Consider the following 19,297-nt stretch of genomic DNA (forward strand, 5'->3'; position numbering starts at 1 on the left):
CAGTCTGTCCTGTAGAAAGTGTGCAGATCTTCTTCCGCTCCGCTAGAGGCGCAGGAGACCTCACGTTCAGCACGAGGCTCACCTTTGGCTTTCTGTAAACAACACGACGCTTGACCACAGTCAAAACAAACCTTTCTGACCGTTTTAAAGATATAAAAGTAAATTTCCTGCAGGTGACAGTCAGTGAGAGCCTTTAAATGTCACTTATCAGCACACATTTCAGCCCTTTCAGGTAAAAACATGCGACTATCTCTGGATGATGTGCAGGAATGCTGGACACTCCATCACCTGTAAGTAACTTTACACTTGTGTCGTTAAAGGATTATAAAGCAATGCTTCATTTGCATTTCATCGCTAATGATGTTTGTATTGCGGTGATTCCTGTAAGGTTCATCATGTAGAATAATAATATTAAGCAGTAGTGCTGTTTGTTTTGTCTGCAGTCTAGTGAATTCATGTCTTCATCTGCATGACAGCATCATGACATCTTTATTTTTTAAGCTTCTAGTTATGATTCATCCAGAATTAATGATTTGTGTGTCCAGTTTCATGTTATAAACTTTAAAATATATAATGATACATGTTTAAATTGTACAACTGCATTGGTTAAAATTATACTAAACACTGTAAACCAGTTATCATTTGATGGTGTTATGTGGCAATGCTATTTTCGTATAAAATCAATGTTATTTATTCCCATGATTTACTATTGAACTGTGAAGTGTCATTTGTTACACTTTTAAATTCTGAATATGTCTTTAAATTTTTAAAATATTATTAAAATAATACCTAAATACTTAAAATAAAGTCGTTCAATTAATTGTAATTATTTTACACCCTTTATTTGTAACTACATTAAATAACTGAACAGGTTTATTGGTAGTATAATATGTAGTTTGACTTTTTTTGCAAAAACATAAATTCTTTATCATATTTTCACTTTTTTTTTTTTTTATAAATTTGTGGAAGAGTGGTAACTTTAAATACAACAAACGAACAGGTGTTAGTATGAGAAACTGGTGGTTGAGTGGTCAGAGCTCTCGGTAAGAGATCCAAGCCTGATGCAGCAGACCAGGGTTCAAATCACCACGCTGATACTAGTTTGAGGAATTTTTTCCAAAAAAAAGGTTTTTTTTTCCAAAAAAAAAAGTTTTCCCTTCTTTCTTTTCAACTCCTGCTTCCCCTCTCTCTGCTCCGCCCCTCCTTGCTCCACCTCTCTCCGCCCCTCCTTGCTCCACCTCTCTCCTTGTCCCGCCTCTCAGTCCAGCCTACCTTTCTGTCTTACTGCCCCTGGTTTGTCCGAGTCATCACCGCTGTGTTGATTTACCGCCTCAGGATGGTCCTTGCCTTTGCCGCTCAGTTGTCTTACCGCCCCAGGTATGTTTATGATCTGGTCCGTGTTTCACTTTGTGCTTTTGGTTTCCACCCTCTGCTCCGCCCTCTGTTCTGTTATACCGCCCCAGGTATTGTCTTTGGTGTACTCCGCACACCCGAGCTGGGTTTCGTACCCACGACTCTCCGTAACCTTGTCCGCAACCAACGTGTGTTACCAGTCGTGCCATCCTGGCTTTCACATTGACACCTGCTTTTTGGCGCATTTTGTTTGTTTAATGATGGCAATTTAACCAAAGCAAGAGTGAGATTTGAACTCGGGTCTCCAAGATGAAAGCCTAGTGCTTTACGTCCTGAGCCACTGAAGCTCTAGAGTTTATGAGGTGTTTTTCTGTATATTTAGTGATACATTATTCTGAGTTTGCATAAGAAAGAAAGAAAGAAGATAGTATCTGCAGGATTCGAACCCATACTGTTAAGCACAATAACTGAATATTCTCCCACTGAGCCACAAGCTTAGTGATGTTTTATTTTTGTCTTATTGCAGTTTTATCAGCTGCATAGGAGTTTTATAAAAGCAATAGCAGGATTTGAACCCGGGTCTCCAAGATGAAAGCTTAGTGGTTTTAACAATGAGCCATTGAATCTGGAGTCTTGCAATGCTTTTGGATCTGGTTTTGATCAAAAATTTGTTTATGTGTCTAAAAATTTTAGTTTACAGGAGTAAACACTGGCAATAGTGGGGTTTGAACCCGGATCTCCAAGATGAAAACTCAAAGATTTTACCACTGGGCCATTGAAGCAGTGAGCAAGAGCTCTTTTGAACAGGGTTTTGTTAAAAATATATTTTGTTGGGCCAAAAATGTTTAGTTTACAGAGTTAAATATCTGCAATGGTGGGATTTGAACCCAGGTCTCTAAGAAGAAAGGTCAAAGATTTTACCACTAGACTATTGAATCTGATGGCTCTATGTGGTTTTGGGCAGAGTTTTGTTGAAAGTTTTAATTTATATGGTTAAAATGCTTTAGTAAATAGGGTTAAACACCTGCATTTGTGGGATTTGAACCTGGGTTACTTGGGTCTCCAAGTTGTATGCTCAAAGATTTTACCCCTGAGCCACTGAGTCTCAGATTCCCCCTATGTTTTGGACTTCTCTTTTATAGGCAGCTTTCAGAAACAGCATTTACATTTATAAAACTAACAACAAATGCTCATTCAAAACTGCTTTTAGCTTCACAGCTTCAGTAGCTCAACTATTAACACATCAAGTTTTGAATCTTTGAGACCCGGGTTCAAATCCCACTCTTGCTGAGCTATTGAGTCTGAGAGTTGTTTAGGATGAAGTTTTGTTTTATTTGTTTGATAACACACACACATGGTAGATTATCTTCAAGTATGATTACCCACACTCGAACCTGCTTTTGATTTATCCAAGCTCGGCCAGGATTGAGAATGCAACCTTTCGATTACAAGTCCAAATCCCTAACCACTAGGCCACAGCTGCCTCTTATAATCAGCAGTCGTTGCATGTGAAACTCCTCTCATTCATTCGTTTTTTTCAATTAGGAGTTTATGTACAATATTTAGTGGATGAGCAGAAGTGGATTTGAACAACTTTTTATCACTTTATGTTGAAATATTGAGCTTGACATTAGATTTGGACAAACATTGTGGAATTTAAACATGACATTTGAATGAGGATTTTGAAATGTTATAAAAATGTTTTTTGTTATAACTTTAGGATTTGTTTACATTTCTTAATTCATGGTTCGCCTCATAAACCTTTACAGATGTACAGCATAATATTTCCATCCTAATTTTTCTATCACTTCTAGATGAGCTTGTGATTCATTGAACACAGCTGGCAGATCCTTTAGGGTTCATCAGTCCAACTGCTTCTGAGCTGGACCTGAGAGAGACATCTAGTGCTCAATGCTGAAATTACAGCTCATTCACAAACAAATGAGTGGAATATTGTTGCAGGTAAGGTAAAAAACACAATCATCATGACAATTGTAAATAAACTTTTTATTAAAAATACAGCTCCTCATATTTGACGTTTTTTAGTCTCTAAACACTTTTAATCAGTGTCATTGAGTAACCTATGAAAGATTAGTCTTCATAATCTCTCCGAGACACACAGTAGCGTAGCAGGACGCCTCCAGGTCAAAGTTTAGTGACAGACAGTGTGTGTTAGACTCGTCTGATGAACTCGTCTGCAGGCTATATGTGATGTTCTGTGGCTTAGCGAGGAGGGGTCGATAACATCCAGGGACGTTGAGTTTAAGGGGAGTCACTCTGAATCGGCAGGACTCCAAACCGTCTTGAGCCAATCGGTCTTGATACCATTGACCCAAAATGTTTTCTGGATACTTGACACTATTTCCTGGCATAGGAAGAATCACCTGGATGAAAAACCACAGAGGCACAATAAGAGACTGATGGGTAAGAGTTACTGTAGCAGACATACAGAGCAATGAAAGACATCTGAAACAGTACCTGATCTAATGAGAAAACCTCATTCTTCTCCTCATCTGAAGTCACAACATGGATCTACAGCACAGAAAACAAGTGAAAATGAATGGAAAACCACAAATAAGAACAAGAAACAATAATACAAATGTACAATCATTCAACATACCTGCATTTATGTACACACACTCTTCTTTAATAAACTATTTGAAAGATTTATGCATGTTTAATTTATATATACATTTTTAAAATACTTCTTTACAAAGTAGACTCAAATAATCAAACAAATGTTTCTTAAAGTTGTATTTCAGGGTAAATGTTAGGATATTATTAGATTGAAATTTACTCTGAATAAAGTGCGTGTTTGTTTTATTCTTATGATTTATTTCACCCAATTCAATCTAAACACAAACCGTTTCTGGCTATTATTTAGCAATAACTAAATCAAGACCCTTACCTGTGGAGCACTGAGCTCCTCTGTGGCATCTTTGAGCCCTTTTACAGGCTCAGCCCAAACCAGATCGCCCTGAACAGGCTTAAAGCCCAGTTTTTGCAGCCGGTATTTGGCTGCTTGGTTCCACACTCTGCTGCAGTAGGAGTGAAGGTAGAAGACCCTCATGCTGTGGGGTAAACTGAGCCAGCCACGAGTGCAACCCTCCTGTCCACTGCCGTACCGGTGGAGCGCCCGCAGCATGAGCCGCTCTCTGGCTTTATACGCTGGCATCAGCGCCAAGCTCTCCTTGGCATTCCCTGAACAAAGAGAACAATTAGCCGTTCTTGGATGCACTGAAACTGAAATAAATGAAGCAACAATGATCAGCCTGTATTGGAAAATCCCCAATAATATGTTTGTACAGCACATTGCTCAACATTAGCTGTTTAATTGTGCTTTACAAATAAAGGTTCAATGATCAAATATACATCTGTGGCTGAACTCTAACTATTTTAGCTGTCACAGAAATCCCAGCACTCACCTGTGTGCAGAAAATGGCGTTTATCTTTGTTTTGGAGGTCATCATCATCCTCTGGGGTGAAGAACAGCTTAACTGAAGCCTCCTGCTCAAACACAGTGTTTCTAACAAAAGCCGGAGCATCACATATAACTGATCAATGGAAATGACTCTATTACCATATTCTCCTTCAACAGCGCAAGCCCTACTTGATCTGGACACACGAACCACTTCCAAACCGCTGAGGACCGTAATAATTCACAAAGCCTTTGTTCTGGAAAATAAAAAGTAATATTTAGTAGTTCTGTGTGTACATCTCTTCATGAAATGCTGATGAACATACACACATTTACCTTCACATTTTCCACTGCTTCCTCTATAAGCTGTGGCAGCTCTGCAAGACCATGTTTCCCATGATGCTTCAGGTCTCTGATGACCAGTTCAAAGTGATTTCCCTGCAGTCTTCCAAGCTTAAGAGCTTCAAACGCAGGACGGACACGAGAGATCTGCATTCCCCTCCTCTCAAACTCTGAGCCTTTCTCCAGCAACCTGACACACAAATGTGTTTATATGCATCTACAAATGTAAAGAAGTTGACCATGATGTGAACTCTCATTTAGGATCCCAAAGACCCCATCCCCATCTTATCTTTAAAAACATGCACTTTAATTCATATCCTTTTCTTGCACATTGCTTCTTGTTGATGAAACAGAAAAAATACTTTGCAATAAATTTGACGATTAAAGTTTTAGAAAGCAAAAAGATATTTTATCAAATTGGTGAATGTAAAGTGAACATATGCATACACATAATACACTAGAATGAAACTTGTTTTTATTTTTGTTTTAATTTTTTAGACTAAAATGTAAAGCTTTATACTCAGAGGCTCTTTATATAAGCTATCATCACTATATATGAATATTTTGCACTATATACACTGCAAGTACACTGCAAAAATCCCTAAATAATTCGATGAAGTAAAAGAAACAAATGACAAATATTAGGGAAATCATGACATCAGGTGATGGGTCTGTTTACCGCTCTGGAGAAATCTTTTTCACCACCATGGCCTGGTAAGTAATGGCTCTCTTGTCTTTAATTCCTGCATAAGTGAAATCAGAGGGAAGCACTCCGAGCACAGCAGCCATGTAGCTGATGGCCTCCAGAGTCTCCAGGTTCTCCTTCCGCAGAGTAAAAGCTGATAGGAAAGGAGGATTGTCATCTAAGCTTGGTTTTGCATGTCAACAAGAGATGTTTCTTTCTCACTCACCCGTGTATAAACTCTCCTCCTGCATTTGACAGTCTGCCATCGTTCTCTTCTTGGCTTGTTTGCCTCTCTCCCTCAGTCTCACTGTAATGCAAGTCTTCTGCTGGTCCACAAAGCTCCTGGTTTCCACAAGCTTCCCGAAACGCCTGCTAACTAAATGATGAACTGACGTCCGGTGCTCCTTGCTGTCATTGGGCAGGAAGGTGAACACAGAACCAAAGTCCTCAGCTTCTCCTTCAGAGGCCAAACCGGCGAGCTCCTGGAAGTCTGGATCTTCTCTGACCCGGATCTCAGATTGGTTGGTCAGAGTCTGGAGGAAGGGGAAGTTGAACCGAACCCCTCTGTGGACCACAGCTCTCATGTGTTTATCAGGAAAAGTTCCTAACAACAGTTCCACCTTTTCTTGATCATCTGAACAGGGTTTCACCTCAGTTTATTAGTAAAATGCTCCAGTTCCCTGATCCTGCTGAGCCGCTCTCCTGAGTTTAGCTGCAACCCTGATTTTGTTACTCAATAAGAATGTTTGAACAATAACAGAAATGCATTAATACTTTTAAATTACACAAAAGACTGAAATAATCAATTTACAATGACAATCTGTCCTTCCACATTAACAATAATTAAAACAATACAAAAATATACATATTAATAAATACAATAATAAAAACAACTCAAATAAATGATGAATCAGCATCAGGTTCTCTAAATATCAATCCAGAATCTTGTAATAAAGTATATAAATATCTTGCTCTTTGACTTTTCATCTCTCTGAATGTCTTATAATGTATCAGAAATTCTTCTTATACTTCAGTCCTGATTAAAAACAGCAGCAGCAGCTAATCAAGACCTTCAGCATCACTAGAAGCTCCAGACTGATGTGCTGCATTGTTTATGACACAGATAATATTAAAAACAACAACAATTTATTTCAACTGTTGAATTATTGATATTTGTAAGTTTGATCATATATTTTACTGGCCATTTTCATGATGCTGTATAACTCAGGCCACTTGTTTTAATACATTGATCTATGTTTTCTTGCCACATCAGTTTAATCACTCAAATTAAAGCTGAACTAAACCTCTGTCCTAAGAGTCATTAAAATAAACACATCAGCAGTCCAGTCAGGGGCCTGTAGTGTGAAGCTGGATTAGCTGGTTGGACGGTTAACTTTCAGTTTAGTTTGCACAAGTTCTGGGTTTTAGGTAGGGCTGCAGGATATTGGGAAAAACTGACATCGCAATATTTCGTTTTTCTGCGATATAAACTGCAATAGGAATATAATTTCACAATACGACTAACAACTTGAATTTGGAATAAGTTTGATTGTGATGATTTTGTCGAGGAGTGAATCTGCATAAAATATAATAAACATACAACAAGCATAAATTAATCAAATAGAAGAAATATACATGTTATATAAACTGTGCTTTATGGCTTTCTGGAGAGTCTAACAGGACTGAGGGACAGAAATTAAAAGATCAAATGTAGAATATCACTTTATAAGATTGAAAACCTTTCATTAAAGTTATCTTCACACTATTTAACAACATCCCGTCCTGTCCTAGGAACATTTTGAAACACTTTTGTGATACACTTCAAACATTGACTACTTTAGTCTTCACTGTGGAAATAATTAAATGCAATTATTCTTTGTTAAAGCTACACATTTGATCATTTCTAGTGCCCAAATGGTTTAAATTCACTTGAAATCTTACATCGTCTAATACAGACCTGATAAGTCTTTCACTCAGTGAGGGTTAAACTGTTCAGAACTGAACTCTGTCTTCTGGTTAATCACAATCCCAACTCAACACAGCAGATCCTGCGATGTGACTATTGCAGATTTGCACATTGTGATATCGATGCTGAATCAATATATTGTGCAGGCCTAGTTTTAGGTAACATGAAGGCAGCTGGACTTTATTCACTCTTTGTTTGCATCATGGAGCAGCCGAGCAGAGCTGAGCTCCTTCATGGTACCTAAAACCCAGAATTGGTGCAAATTAACTGAAACTGAACTGGCCAGCCACTAATCTGGCTTCATAGCACAGGCTGCACATCTCCACAATATGAATGAATGCTGTGGTGTGTTTGAGAACGGGATGGTGGTGTCTCTCCCTGAGCTCTAGAACTGTGTCCAGAAGGGGTTTTGCTTTTGCCTGCAAAAAACACAAAAAATTGCTTCACCGGCTTTTTCCCCAGTTGTTTTGGTTCTCATTATTCCCTTTCTAGAGGAGTGACCCTCCAAAAAGCAAATGATGGTAAGCGACATGTTGAACAGCACAAACACAAGTGAGAAATCTCCACACATTGACACGTATATTTCAGGAGTAACTTCATAAATCACAGCACAGTGAATAAAACAGCTTTAGATCACTCACACCACAGCTAAAACTGAAGAATCTGTCATCATTTACTCACCCTTCACTTGTTTATTAGAAGATATTTTGAAGAAAGCTGAATACCTGGAATCGTTGTCTTCATAGTATTCATTTCCGCTGCTAGGGAAGTCGATGGTTACAGATTTCCAGCTTTCCTCAAAATATCTTCTTTTGTGCTTGGAACAACCTGAGGGAAAGTAAGTAGAGTAAACATTAGTTTTTGGATAAACTATCTCTCTAAGCATTGTAAAATGTCCTGTAAGCGCTTGCATAATCTCACACTATACATTCATCTGCTTTTAATATTAGTCATAAGTAAAATAACAATATAAAATGTTTGTTTTGATGCACAAGATGCTGGCATAGATCACATATTTTGCTCTGATAATTGTTGCAATTATGATTGATTATTTTTAGCATAGTCGTATTGTTTCTATGACAAACGACATTATACAAACTGCAGATGTTATTAAGTGGGAATTTCTATCAACAGTAGAAACTAGGGCTGCATGATATTGGAAAAATAGACATGGTGATATTTTGTTTTGCTGCGATAATTTCACCAGGGCCTGGTTTTTCAAAAGGTTTAATCCGGATAAAATTTATCCGGATTTAGTAATCCTGTCTTTGCGGTTCGTGATCACGTAATCCAGCTTACTTTTTGAGACAGTTTTTCAAAGCAACATCGGATTGGATCAATCTGATCCGGATAGGAAGTTTTCAGGATCACTAAATCTGGATAACCAGTGCTCAAACAGGATAGGAAATCACAATGTAGAACTATAAATATGTAAAGAGCAACAAGTAGAATAGCCAGCGTGGGGTCAATATAACTTTATTTTTATTTGAAATGAAAACAAAGAAAATTTAATTATTAAAATAACAATAATAAATAATAAAAACAAGAAAAACCCCACCCCATCCTCTTCCAGCAGTCCGCTCATCTGAGACCTACAACACTGTACATTGAGGATATTTATAATAAGTTTCAAATAAAGATGTAAATAAAAAAAGACTTAATGTCAAAAACTCCACAATAATTTCAGACTTCCTCATCTGATGTAAAGAGACCAGCTTGTCTGAGCGTAGCCTTTAGGAGGCAGATCTCAAGTCATTGCCTTGGTTTGCTGCAGTTTGGTTAGAGTCAGTTGTTTCTCTGCCAGACGAAGCTGTGCTTCTGCCCTTTCAGTCTCTTTTTGCAATTGTTGAAAGAGATATCAAAAATCAGTCATTGCCATTCTTTGCATTTTTTTTTGTTCTGTAATCATTGCAAGCATCACTAATAAATATTCTAAAAAGAAAAATATTTTCCATTGTGATGAATATATATATCAATAGTGACAGATGAATATAAATATATATATACACATATCAATAGTGACAGAATAAAATTGATTGGTTTTGGTCAGTTTTGACAGCTGTTTGGGGGATTATTTTATAAGGCCAAACTCTCTACTTTGCTGGAGGCCTATACTGAAAGTCTGAATACGTTAAAGCCTATACTCACTATAGCCTGGCGGATGAACAAATAAAATTAAAACCTTATGAATAAATAGTTTATCTCGTAAGATACTGCATGATCCAAAATAGTATTATTTAATAATTTCTTTTAGTTTTCATTACATTTTGGGCATGAAATCCACGCTAAATCCACCCTTCTGATTGAATCAGTTTAATCCAGTTTTTTTTTTTATCAAAGTGATCTAGATCCTACAAAAATGGTCTGAAAAACCCAAACTAAAGGTTTGATCCGGATCAAAACCAAGATTGGATTACGTGATCTAAACCGATTATGTAATCTGTTTTTTTCTTTAAAAAAAAACAATTTTCAAGATTTGACCCAATTCCTTATCCAAAATCCTAGTGGATTACTTTTGAAAAACCGGGCCCAGATGATTTGAACAGCTCTATTTGGAAAGATTTCTCTAATTTAGATTGACTGGGATGATCAAGTCTTTTCCTATGCAGTGCATCTGCATAAAATATAATGATAGTGAAAGATGACTTCACTTCTGTCATATTATATGTTTTCCTGCACAGCTGGATGTTAATGCAATGTTAATGTTAAAATAATTGTTTGCATTTAACGGAGGCCTTCTTTGATGATTTATTTTTACAATTAATGATGGCATAGCAGTAAAAATAATGCAAATGAGCTCATGTATGGGACATTACTGGACCTTTTATCAGTGGGGTATGGGTCTTTCAAACTACTTGAACACCCCCTGCCTACAGACCTGTCGTTACAATGAGATCTCACCCAGACAGTGATTTTATTTATTTATTTATTTGTTTGTTTTTTGTGTGTGATAAATATTATATATTTGTGAAAAAAATAATTTATCTATGTTATCTATCACCCCTGCTGAAAAAATCATGTTGATAAAGTATAGGCTTTGTTGCTGGTCTAAGCTGGTCAGGACCAGCACAAAAAAAATCTACCTTACCTTCCTTCCTATCTAACTTATCTTCCACTAACATCGACAGCAGGTGAGCTTCAGTTCCCTCTTGTGGTCATTGAGTTTATCCATTACGACTTCACTTCAACTAACCTGTTTAGCCATGGCTGACACATTCCTTGCATACAGGCTACACTTGCACTGATACATACATTTGTGGCCTTTAAAACAAACGCACAACATAGACATTTTAACTCAAGTCTAAGCATTTTTAAAATATTTTTTATTGACAATTAAACAATTAAATTATAAAATAAACTAAATTAATTAATAATAACATTTTACATTATTAAACTTTTAAATATCATCTGTTAAACAGAATTTACTGAAATAATGATGTGTGTGAATGATGTTCTTGAAAAGCTGCTTTGTAAACAGACAGAAGTGCTCAGAACACCACATGCTGGTGACAGATCAGTATTCAACACCTCTCTCTCTCTCTCTCTCTCTCTCTCTCTCTCTCTCTCTCTCTCTCTCTCTCTCTCTCTCTATATATATATATATATATATATATATATATATATATATATATTATATATATATATATATATTAATAGATGAGCTACAGTCGAGATCATTGCTACAATATTTTGCCGCTTTGAGTCAATCGAAAGCGATTAAATAAATGTATTTATTTACCTTCATTTCGCGCTGTCATGTCATTTGCCGTGAAAAACAAAATAACGAAAAATGAATAAACAAATAAAACAAAACAATGTTTATGTGGGTACAAAAAGTCAATCACAACACTTCAACAATAATCAAACCACCCAAAAGTAGTGTTGAAGATCTTGTGTCTCGTGTTGTTTGTCTGTGTTTGTCCAGATGACTCTAAACACTGGCCATTTAGCGACCTCCATTACTCCAGTTCCTCTGAGAGCTCATTACTGAACCAATATTTCACCGATAGTTTCTACGTTCATCTAATAATTCAGATGCTCGACAAACTGACAGATTCGTTCAGAAATAAAGAAGAAATAATTGGTGCACACTCACCTGCAGCAGAGCAAAGCAGACAGCCACTTCTGATTGAAGACTGATTGACACACTTGATGACCACAAGAGGGACCCTGCAGATACAATGAGTGATAGAATGTTTGCTTGTTTATTTGTTTATTTACTTACTTAGAAAAAAATGTTAATCACTAAACACATTCAGTCATATGCAGGAGGGCCTATTCAAGCTAGATATTTAATGACCGTCGATAACTGGAAGTCATTTTCAGTCTGTCCTGTAGAAAGTGTGCAGTTCTCCTTCCAATCCGCTAGAGGCGCAGGAGACCTCACGTTCAGCACGAGGCTCACCTTTGGCTTTCTGTAAACAACACGACGCTTGACCACAGTCAAAACAAACCTTTCTGAGCGTTTTAAAGATATAAAAGTAAATTTCCTGCAGGTGACAGTCAGTGAGAGCCTTTAAATGTCACTTATCAGCGCACATTTCAGCCCTTTCAGGTAAAAACATGCGACTATCTCTGGATGATGTGCAGGAATGCTGGACACTCCATCACCTGTAAGTAACTTTACACTTGTGTCGTTAAAGGATTATAAAGCAATGCTTCATTTGCATTTAATCGTTAATGATGTTTGTATTGCGGTGATTCCTGTAAAGATTATCATGTAGAATAATAATATTAAGCAGTAGTGCTGTTTGTTTTGTCTGCAGTCTAGTGAATTCATGTCTTCATCTGCATGACAGCATCATGACATCTTTATTTTTTAAGCTTCTAGTTATGATTCATCCAGAATTAATGATTTGTGTGTCCAGTTTCATGTTATAAACTTTAAAATATATAATGATACATGTTTAAATTGTACAACTGCATTGGTTAAAATTATACTAAACACTGTAAACCAGTTATCATTTGATGGTGTTATGTGGCAATGCTATTTTCGTATAAAATTAATGTTATTTATTCCCATGATTTAGTATTGAACTGTGAAGTGTCATTTGTTACACTTTTAAATTCTGAATATGTCTTTACATTTTTAAAATATTATTAAAATAATACCTAAATACTTAAAATAAAGTTGTTCAATTAATTGTAATTATTTTAGACCCTTTATTTGTAACTACATTAAATAACTGAACAGGTTTATTGGTAGTATAATATGTAGTTTGACTTTTTTTGCAAAAACATAAATTCTTTATCATATTTTCACTTTTTTTTTTTATAAATTTGTGGAGGAGTGGTAACTTTAAATACAACAAACGAACAGTTGTTAGTATGAGAAACTAGTGGTTGAGTGGTCAGAGCTCTCGGTAAGAGATCCAAGCCTGACGCAGCAGACCAGGGTTCAAATCACCACGCTGATACTAGTTTGAGGAATTTTTTCAAAAAAAAAGGTTTTTTTTCCAAAAAAAAAAATTTTCCCTTCTTTCTTTTCAACTCCTCCTTCCATTCTCTCAGCTCCGCCTCTCCTTGCGCCGCCTCTCCTTGCTCCACCTCTCTACTTGTCCCGCCTCTCAGTCCAGCCTCTCAGTCCAGCCTACCTTTCTGTCTCACCGCTGCAGGTTTGTCCGAGCCATCACCGCTGTGTAGTCTTACCGCCCCAGGATGCCTTTGCCGCTCAGTTGTCTTACCGCCCCAGGTATGTTTATGATCTGGTCCGTGTTTCACTTTGTGCTTTTGGTTTCCACCCTCTGCTCCGCCCTCTGTTCTGTTATACCGCCCCAGGTATTGTCTTTGGTGTACTCCACACACCCGAGCTGGGTTTCGTACCCACAACTCTCCGTAACTTTGTCCTCAACCAACGTGTGTTACCAGTCGTGCCATCCTGGCTTTCACATTGACACCTGCTTTTTGGCGCATTTTGTTTGTTTAATGATGGCAATTTAACCAAAGTAATAGTGAGATTTGAACTCGGGTCTCCAAGATGAAAGCCTAGTGCTTTACGTCCTGAGCCACTGAAGCTCTAGAGTTTATGAGGTGTTTTTCTGTATATTTAGTGATGCATTATTCTGAGTTTGCATAAGAAAGAAAGAAGATAGTATCTGCAGGATTCGAACCCATACTGTTAAGCACAATAACTGAATATTCTCCCACTGAGCCACAAGCTTAGTAATGTTTTATTTTTGTCTTATTGCAGTTTTATCAGCTGCATAGGAGTTTTATAAAAGCAATAGTGGGATTTGAACCCGGGTCTCCAAGATGAAAGCTCAGTGGTTTTAACAATGAGCCATTGATTCTGGAGTCTTGCAATGCTTTTGGATCTGGTTTTGATCAAAAATTTGTTTATGTGTCTAAAAATTTTAGTTTACAGGAGTAAACACTGGCAATAGTGGGGTTTGAACCCGGATCTCCAAGATGAAAACTCAAAGATTTTACCACTGGGCCATTGAAGCAGTGAGCAAGAGCTCTTTTGAACAGGGTTTTGTTAAAAATATATTTTGTAGGGCCAAAAATGTTTAGTTTACAGAGTTAAATATCTGCAATGGTGGGATTTGAACCCAGGTCTCTAAGAAGAAAGGTCAAAGATTTTACCACTAGACTATTGAATCTGATGGCTGTATGTGGTTTTGGACAGAGTTTTGTTGAAAGTTTTAATTTATATGGTTAAAATGCTTTAGTAAATAGGGTTAAACACCTGCATTTGTGGGATTTGAACCTGGGTTACTTGGGTCCAAGTTGTATGCTCAAAGATTTTACCCCTGAGCCACTGAGTCTCAGGTTCCCCATATGTTTTGGACTTCTCTTTTATAGGCAGCTTTCAGAAACAGCATTTACATTTATAAAACCAACAACAAATGCTCATTCAAAACTGCTTTTAGCTTCACAGCTTCAGTAGCTCAACTATTAACACATCAAGTTTTGAATCTTTGAGACCCGGGTTCAAATCCCACTCTTGCTGAGCTATTGAGTCTGAGAGTTGTTTAGGATGAAGTTTTATTTGTTTGATAACGCACATACATGGTAGATTATCTTCAAGTATGATTACCCACACTCGAACCTGCTTTTGATTTATCCAAGCTCGGCCAGGATTGAGAATGCAACCTTTCGATTACAAGTCCAAATCCCTAACCACTAGGCCACAGCTGCCTCTTATAATCAGCAGTCGTTGCATTTGAAACTCCTCTCATTCATTCATGTTTTTTTCAATTAGGAGTTTATGTACAATATTTAGTGGATGAGCAGAAGTGGATTTGAACTACTTTTAATCACTTTATGTTGAAATATTGAGCTTGACATTAGATTTGGACAAACATTGTGGAATTTAAACATGACGTTTGACTGAGGATTTTGAAATGTTATAAAAATAATGTTTTTTGTTATAACTTTAGGATTTGTTTACATTTCTTAATTCATGGTTCGCCTCATAAACCTTTACAGATGTACAGCATAATATTTCCATCCTAATTTTTCTATCACTTCTAGATGAGCTTGTGATTCATTGAACACAGCTGGCAGATCCTTTAGGGTTCATCAGTCCAACTGCTTCTGAGCTGAACCTGAGAGAGACATCTAGTGCTCAATGCTGAAATTACAGCTCATTCACAAACAAATGAGTGGAATATTGTTGCAGGTAAGGTAAAAAACACAATCATCATGACAATTGTAAATAAACTTTTTAATAAAAATACAGCTCCTCATATTTGACGTTTTTTAGTCTCTAAACACTTTTAATCAGTGTCATTGAGTAACCTATGAAAGATTAGTCTTCATAATCTCTCCGAGACACACAGTAGCGTAGCAGGACGCCTCCAGGTCAAAGTTTAGTGACAGACAGTGTGTGTTAGACTCGTCTGATGAACTCGTCTGCAGGCTATATGTGATGTTCTGTGGCTTAGCGAGCAGGGGTCGATAACATCCAGGGACGTTGAGTTTAAGGGGAGTCACTCTGAATCGGCAGGACTCCAAACCGTCTTGAGCCAATCGGTCTTGATACCATTGACCCAAAAGGTTTTCTGGATACTTGACACTATTTCCTGGCATAGGAAGAATCACCTGGATTAAAAACCACAGAGGCACAATAAGAGACTGATGGGTAAGAGTTACTGTAGCAGACATACAGAGCAATGAAAGACATCTGAAACAGTACCTGATCTAATGAGAAAACCTCATTCTTCTCCTCATCTGAAGTCACAACATGGATCTACAGCACAGAAAACAAGTGAAAATGAATGGAAAACCACAAATAAGAACAAGAAACAATAATACAAATGTACAATCATTCAACATACCTGCATTTATGTACACACACTCTTCTTTAATAAAATATTTGAAAGATTTATGCATGTTTAATTTATATATACATTTTTAAAATACTTCTTTACAAAGTAGACTCAAATAATCAAACAAATGTTTCTTAACGTTGTATTTCAGGGTAAATGTTAGGATATTATTAGATTGAAATTTACTCTGAATAAAGTGCGTGTTTGTTTTATTCTTATGATTTATTTCACCCAATTCAATCTAAACACAAACCGTTTCTGGCTATTATTTAGCAATAACTAAATCAAGACCCTTACCTGTGGAGCACTGAGCTCCTCTGTGGCATCTTTGAGCCCTTTTACAGGCTCAGCCCAAACCAGATCGCCCTGAACAGGCTTAAAGCCCAGTTTTTGCAGCCGGTATTTGGCTGCTTGGTTCCACACTCTGCTGCAGTAGGAGTGAAGGTAGAAGACCCTCATGCTGTGGGGTAAACTGAGCCAGCCACGAGTGCAACCCTCCTGTCCACTGCCGTACCGGTGGAGCGCCCGCAGCATGAGCCGCTCTCTGGCTTTATACGCTGGCATCAGCACCAAGCTCTCCTTGGCATTCCCTGAACGAAGAGAACAGTTAGTTGTTCTTGGATGCACTGAAACTGAAATAAATGAAGCAACAATGATCAGCATGTATTGGAAAATCCCCAATAATATGTTTTAGCTTCATGTTTATCTATTTTCTACAGCACATTGCTCAACATTAGTTGTTTAATTGTGCTTTACAAATAAAGGTTGAATGATTAAATATACTTATGTGGCTGAACTATAACTATTTTAGCTATCAGAGAAATCCCAGCACTCACCTGTGTGCAGAAAATGACGTTTAGCTTTGTTCTGGAGGTCATCGTCATCCTCTGGGGTGAAGAACAGCTTAACTGAAGCCTCCTGCTCAAACACAGTGTTTCTAACAAAAGCCGGAGCATCACATATAACTGATCAATGGAAATGACTCTATTACCATATTCTCCTTCAACAGCGCAAGCCCTACTTGATCTGCTTGGACACACGAACCACTTCCAAACCGCTGAGGACCGTAATAATTCACAAAGCCTTTGTTCTGGAAAATAAAAAGTAATATTTAGTAGTTCTGTGTGTACATCTCTTCATGAAATGCTGATGAACACACACATTTACCTTCACATTTTCCACTGCTTCCTCTATAACCTTTGGCAGCTCTGCAAGACCATGTTTCCCATGATGCTTCAGGTCTCTGATGACCAGCTCAAAGTGATTTCCCTGCAGTCTTCCAAGCTTAAGAGCTTCAAACGCAGGACGGACACGAGAGATCTCCATTCCCCTCCTCTCAAACTCTGAGCCTTTCTCCAGCAACCTGACACACAAATGTGTTTATATGCAAATCTCTATATGCATATCTACAAATGTAAAAAGAATACCATGATGAAGACTGACAATTTAGAATCCCAAAGACCCCATCCCTATCTTATCTTTAAAATCTTGTACTGTTATTCACGTCCTTTTTCTGCAGATTTCTGCTTTTTGTTGTTAAAATTAATTTGATGATTCCAGTTTTATAAAGCAAATCGATATTACATTATATTGGTGACAGTGAATGTAAAGTGTACATTTGCATACACATAATACACATAGAATAAAACTTTTTTTATTTTTAGACTAATATTTAAAGATTAGTACTTTGAGGCTTATTAGGTAAGCCCCTGCTTACTATATATATATGGATATTTTGCAATATATGCACTGCAATACTAAAAATGAAATTATGGCACCATCTTGTGGCTCTTCATAAGTACTTCATAATCACATTGAAAATACCTAAATAATGAGATTCAGTAAAAGAAAGACTTAATCAGGGGTCTGTTTACCGCTCTGGAGAGATCTTTTTCACTACCATGGCCTGGTAAGTAATGGCTCTCTTGTCTTTAATTCCTGCATAAGTGAAATCAGAGGGAAGCACTCCGAGTACTGCAGCCATGTAGCTGATGGCCTCCAGAGTCTCCAGGTTCTCCTTCCGAAGAGTAAAAGCTGATAGGAAAGGAGGATTGTCACCTAAACTTGGTTTTACATGTCAACAAGAGATGTTTCTTCTTCACTCACCCGTGTATAAACTCTCCTCCTGCATTTGACAGTCTGCCATCGTTCTCTTCTTGGCTTGTTTGCCTCTCTCCCTCAGTCTCACTGTAATGCAAGTCTTCTGCTGGTCCACAAAGCTCTTGGTTTCCACAAGCTTCCCAAAACGCCTGCTAACAAAATGATGAACTGACGTCCGGTGCTCCTTGCTGTCATCGGGCAGGAACGTGAAGACAGAACCAGGTGTTTTGGCATCAATAAACCTGAAAAAGTCCTCAGCTTCTCCTTCAGAAGCCAAACCGGCGAGCTCCTGGAAGTCTGGATCTTCTCTGACCCGGATCTCAGATTGGTTGGTCAGAGTCTGGAGGAAGGGGAAGTTGAACCGGACCGCTTTGTGGACCACAGCTCTCATGTGTTTATCAGGAAAAGTTCCCAATGACAGTTCCACCTTTTCTTGATCATCTGAACAGGGTTTTACCTTCAGTTTATTAGTAAAATGCTCCAGTTCCCTGTTCACACTAAGACCCAGGATCAGATTCAGATCAAAACAATCCTGAATTAAACTGTCAGTGTCATCTGGTTTAGATGGTTTTAATTTACCAATCCTTTTGGTAGTTTGACACGGTCTTTCTTCTTCTTCAGTATTTACACTGTTAACAAATTGTCCATTGGTGTCTATCTCAATAACAACAAAATCTTGAGGTGAGTTTTTTATGGTTCCATTGAAGCCTTCATGGTCTGATATAAAGCAGGAGAGAGTGTTTCTCTCCATTACTGAGTCCTGTACGATAAAAAACCTTAGTGATTAAAGGCACTCGATCATCAGTGGTTTATTAACTTGGATATACATGTCGGTTTGCATATATAATGAAATCTTTTGATTTGAGGGTGTTTACGGTACGATTTTTATACTTAATAAACAATCGAAATATTATTTCAATTAATCGTGTGTTGTAAAACCGTAAACAAAGCAGATTTTTAACAAAAACCTAGTTTTGTTTTAGAATTTCTTTACTCACCCGCGTGCTGTTGTTATTGTCGGTTGTTTCCGCAACACGTGGCCCCGCTCTTAAAGGCGCAGTAGCGTAGAAGACAAGTGCAGTTATATGCGCTTATGTTGCGCCTTAGTTTTGTTTATAAGTTTGTTTATATATTGTCGATTAATTTCACTTATTATAATA

General features: G+C 37.5%; 1 protein-coding gene, 2 long non-coding RNA genes and 1 pseudogene across 7 annotated transcripts in view; 2 read left to right on the forward strand and 2 right to left on the reverse strand.

Annotated features, from left to right (window-relative positions):
- The first annotated feature begins 2,301 nt into the window (after positions 1-2,301).
- Positions 2,302-4,021, forward strand: LOC137491530 (uncharacterized). Its single transcript, XR_015482900.1, has 3 exons — positions 2,302-3,315; positions 3,728-3,777; positions 3,873-4,021. It is a non-coding gene; the product is annotated as an uncharacterized LOC137491530 (long non-coding RNA).
- Positions 3,346-11,918, reverse strand: LOC100537541 (pseudouridylate synthase PUS7L-like; annotated as a pseudogene). Its single transcript, XR_015482875.1, has 10 exons — positions 11,861-11,918; positions 8,490-8,592; positions 6,025-8,183; positions 5,793-5,952; positions 5,108-5,303; positions 4,934-5,028; positions 4,779-4,860; positions 4,262-4,554; positions 3,832-3,885; positions 3,346-3,737 (listed from the first exon to the last, which is right to left on the reverse strand). The product of XR_015482875.1 is annotated as a pseudouridylate synthase PUS7L-like (transcript).
- Positions 11,919-12,149: 231 nt separating this feature from the next.
- Positions 12,150-19,297, forward strand: part of LOC103910420 (uncharacterized) — a 35,858-nt gene continuing 28,710 nt past the window's right edge. For 2 of the 4 annotated variants that reach the window (XR_015482896.1, XR_015482895.1), the window contains exons 1-3: positions 12,150-12,377; positions 13,380-13,456; positions 15,241-15,388. This is a non-coding gene — a long non-coding RNA (uncharacterized LOC103910420). Of the gene's footprint in view, positions 12,378-13,348; positions 13,457-15,240; positions 16,095-19,297 lie in introns of those variants that run through there. The other 2 variants (XR_015482894.1, XR_015482893.1) reach the window with 2 other exon arrangements.
- pus7l (pseudouridine synthase 7 like) lies at positions 15,241-19,168 on the reverse strand. The gene is made up of 9 exons (NM_001044957.2): positions 19,136-19,168; positions 18,144-18,897; positions 17,912-18,071; positions 17,205-17,400; positions 17,029-17,127; positions 16,874-16,955; positions 16,335-16,627; positions 15,905-15,958; positions 15,241-15,810 (listed from the first exon to the last, which is right to left on the reverse strand). The coding sequence occupies exons 2-9, from the start codon at positions 18,886-18,888 to the stop codon at positions 15,508-15,510; spliced, it is 1,932 nt and encodes a 643-aa protein (NP_001038422.1). The 5' UTR covers positions 18,889-18,897; positions 19,136-19,168; the 3' UTR covers positions 15,241-15,507.

This window comes from Danio rerio, chromosome 4 (assembly GCF_052040795.2).
Source record: "Danio rerio strain M-AB ecotype USA chromosome 4, GRCz13ab, whole genome shotgun sequence".
NCBI lineage: Eukaryota > Metazoa > Chordata > Actinopteri > Cypriniformes > Danionidae > Danio > Danio rerio.

Bases quoted from the DNA above. Each gene is read 5' to 3' on its own strand.
- pus7l (NM_001044957.2), bottom strand. From the start codon at position 18,888: ATGGAGAGAAACACTCTCTCCTGCTTTATATCAGACCATGAAGGCTTC. The intron at 17,401-17,911 runs GTAAACAGACCC...TTTGTGTGTCAG, and splicing joins AAAAAGATCTCTCCAGAGCG to GTTGCTGGAGAAAGGCTCAG. The intron at 17,128-17,204 runs GTAAATGTGTGT...TTTATTTTCCAG, and splicing joins AAGCAGTGGAAAATGTGAAG to AACAAAGGCTTTGTGAATTA.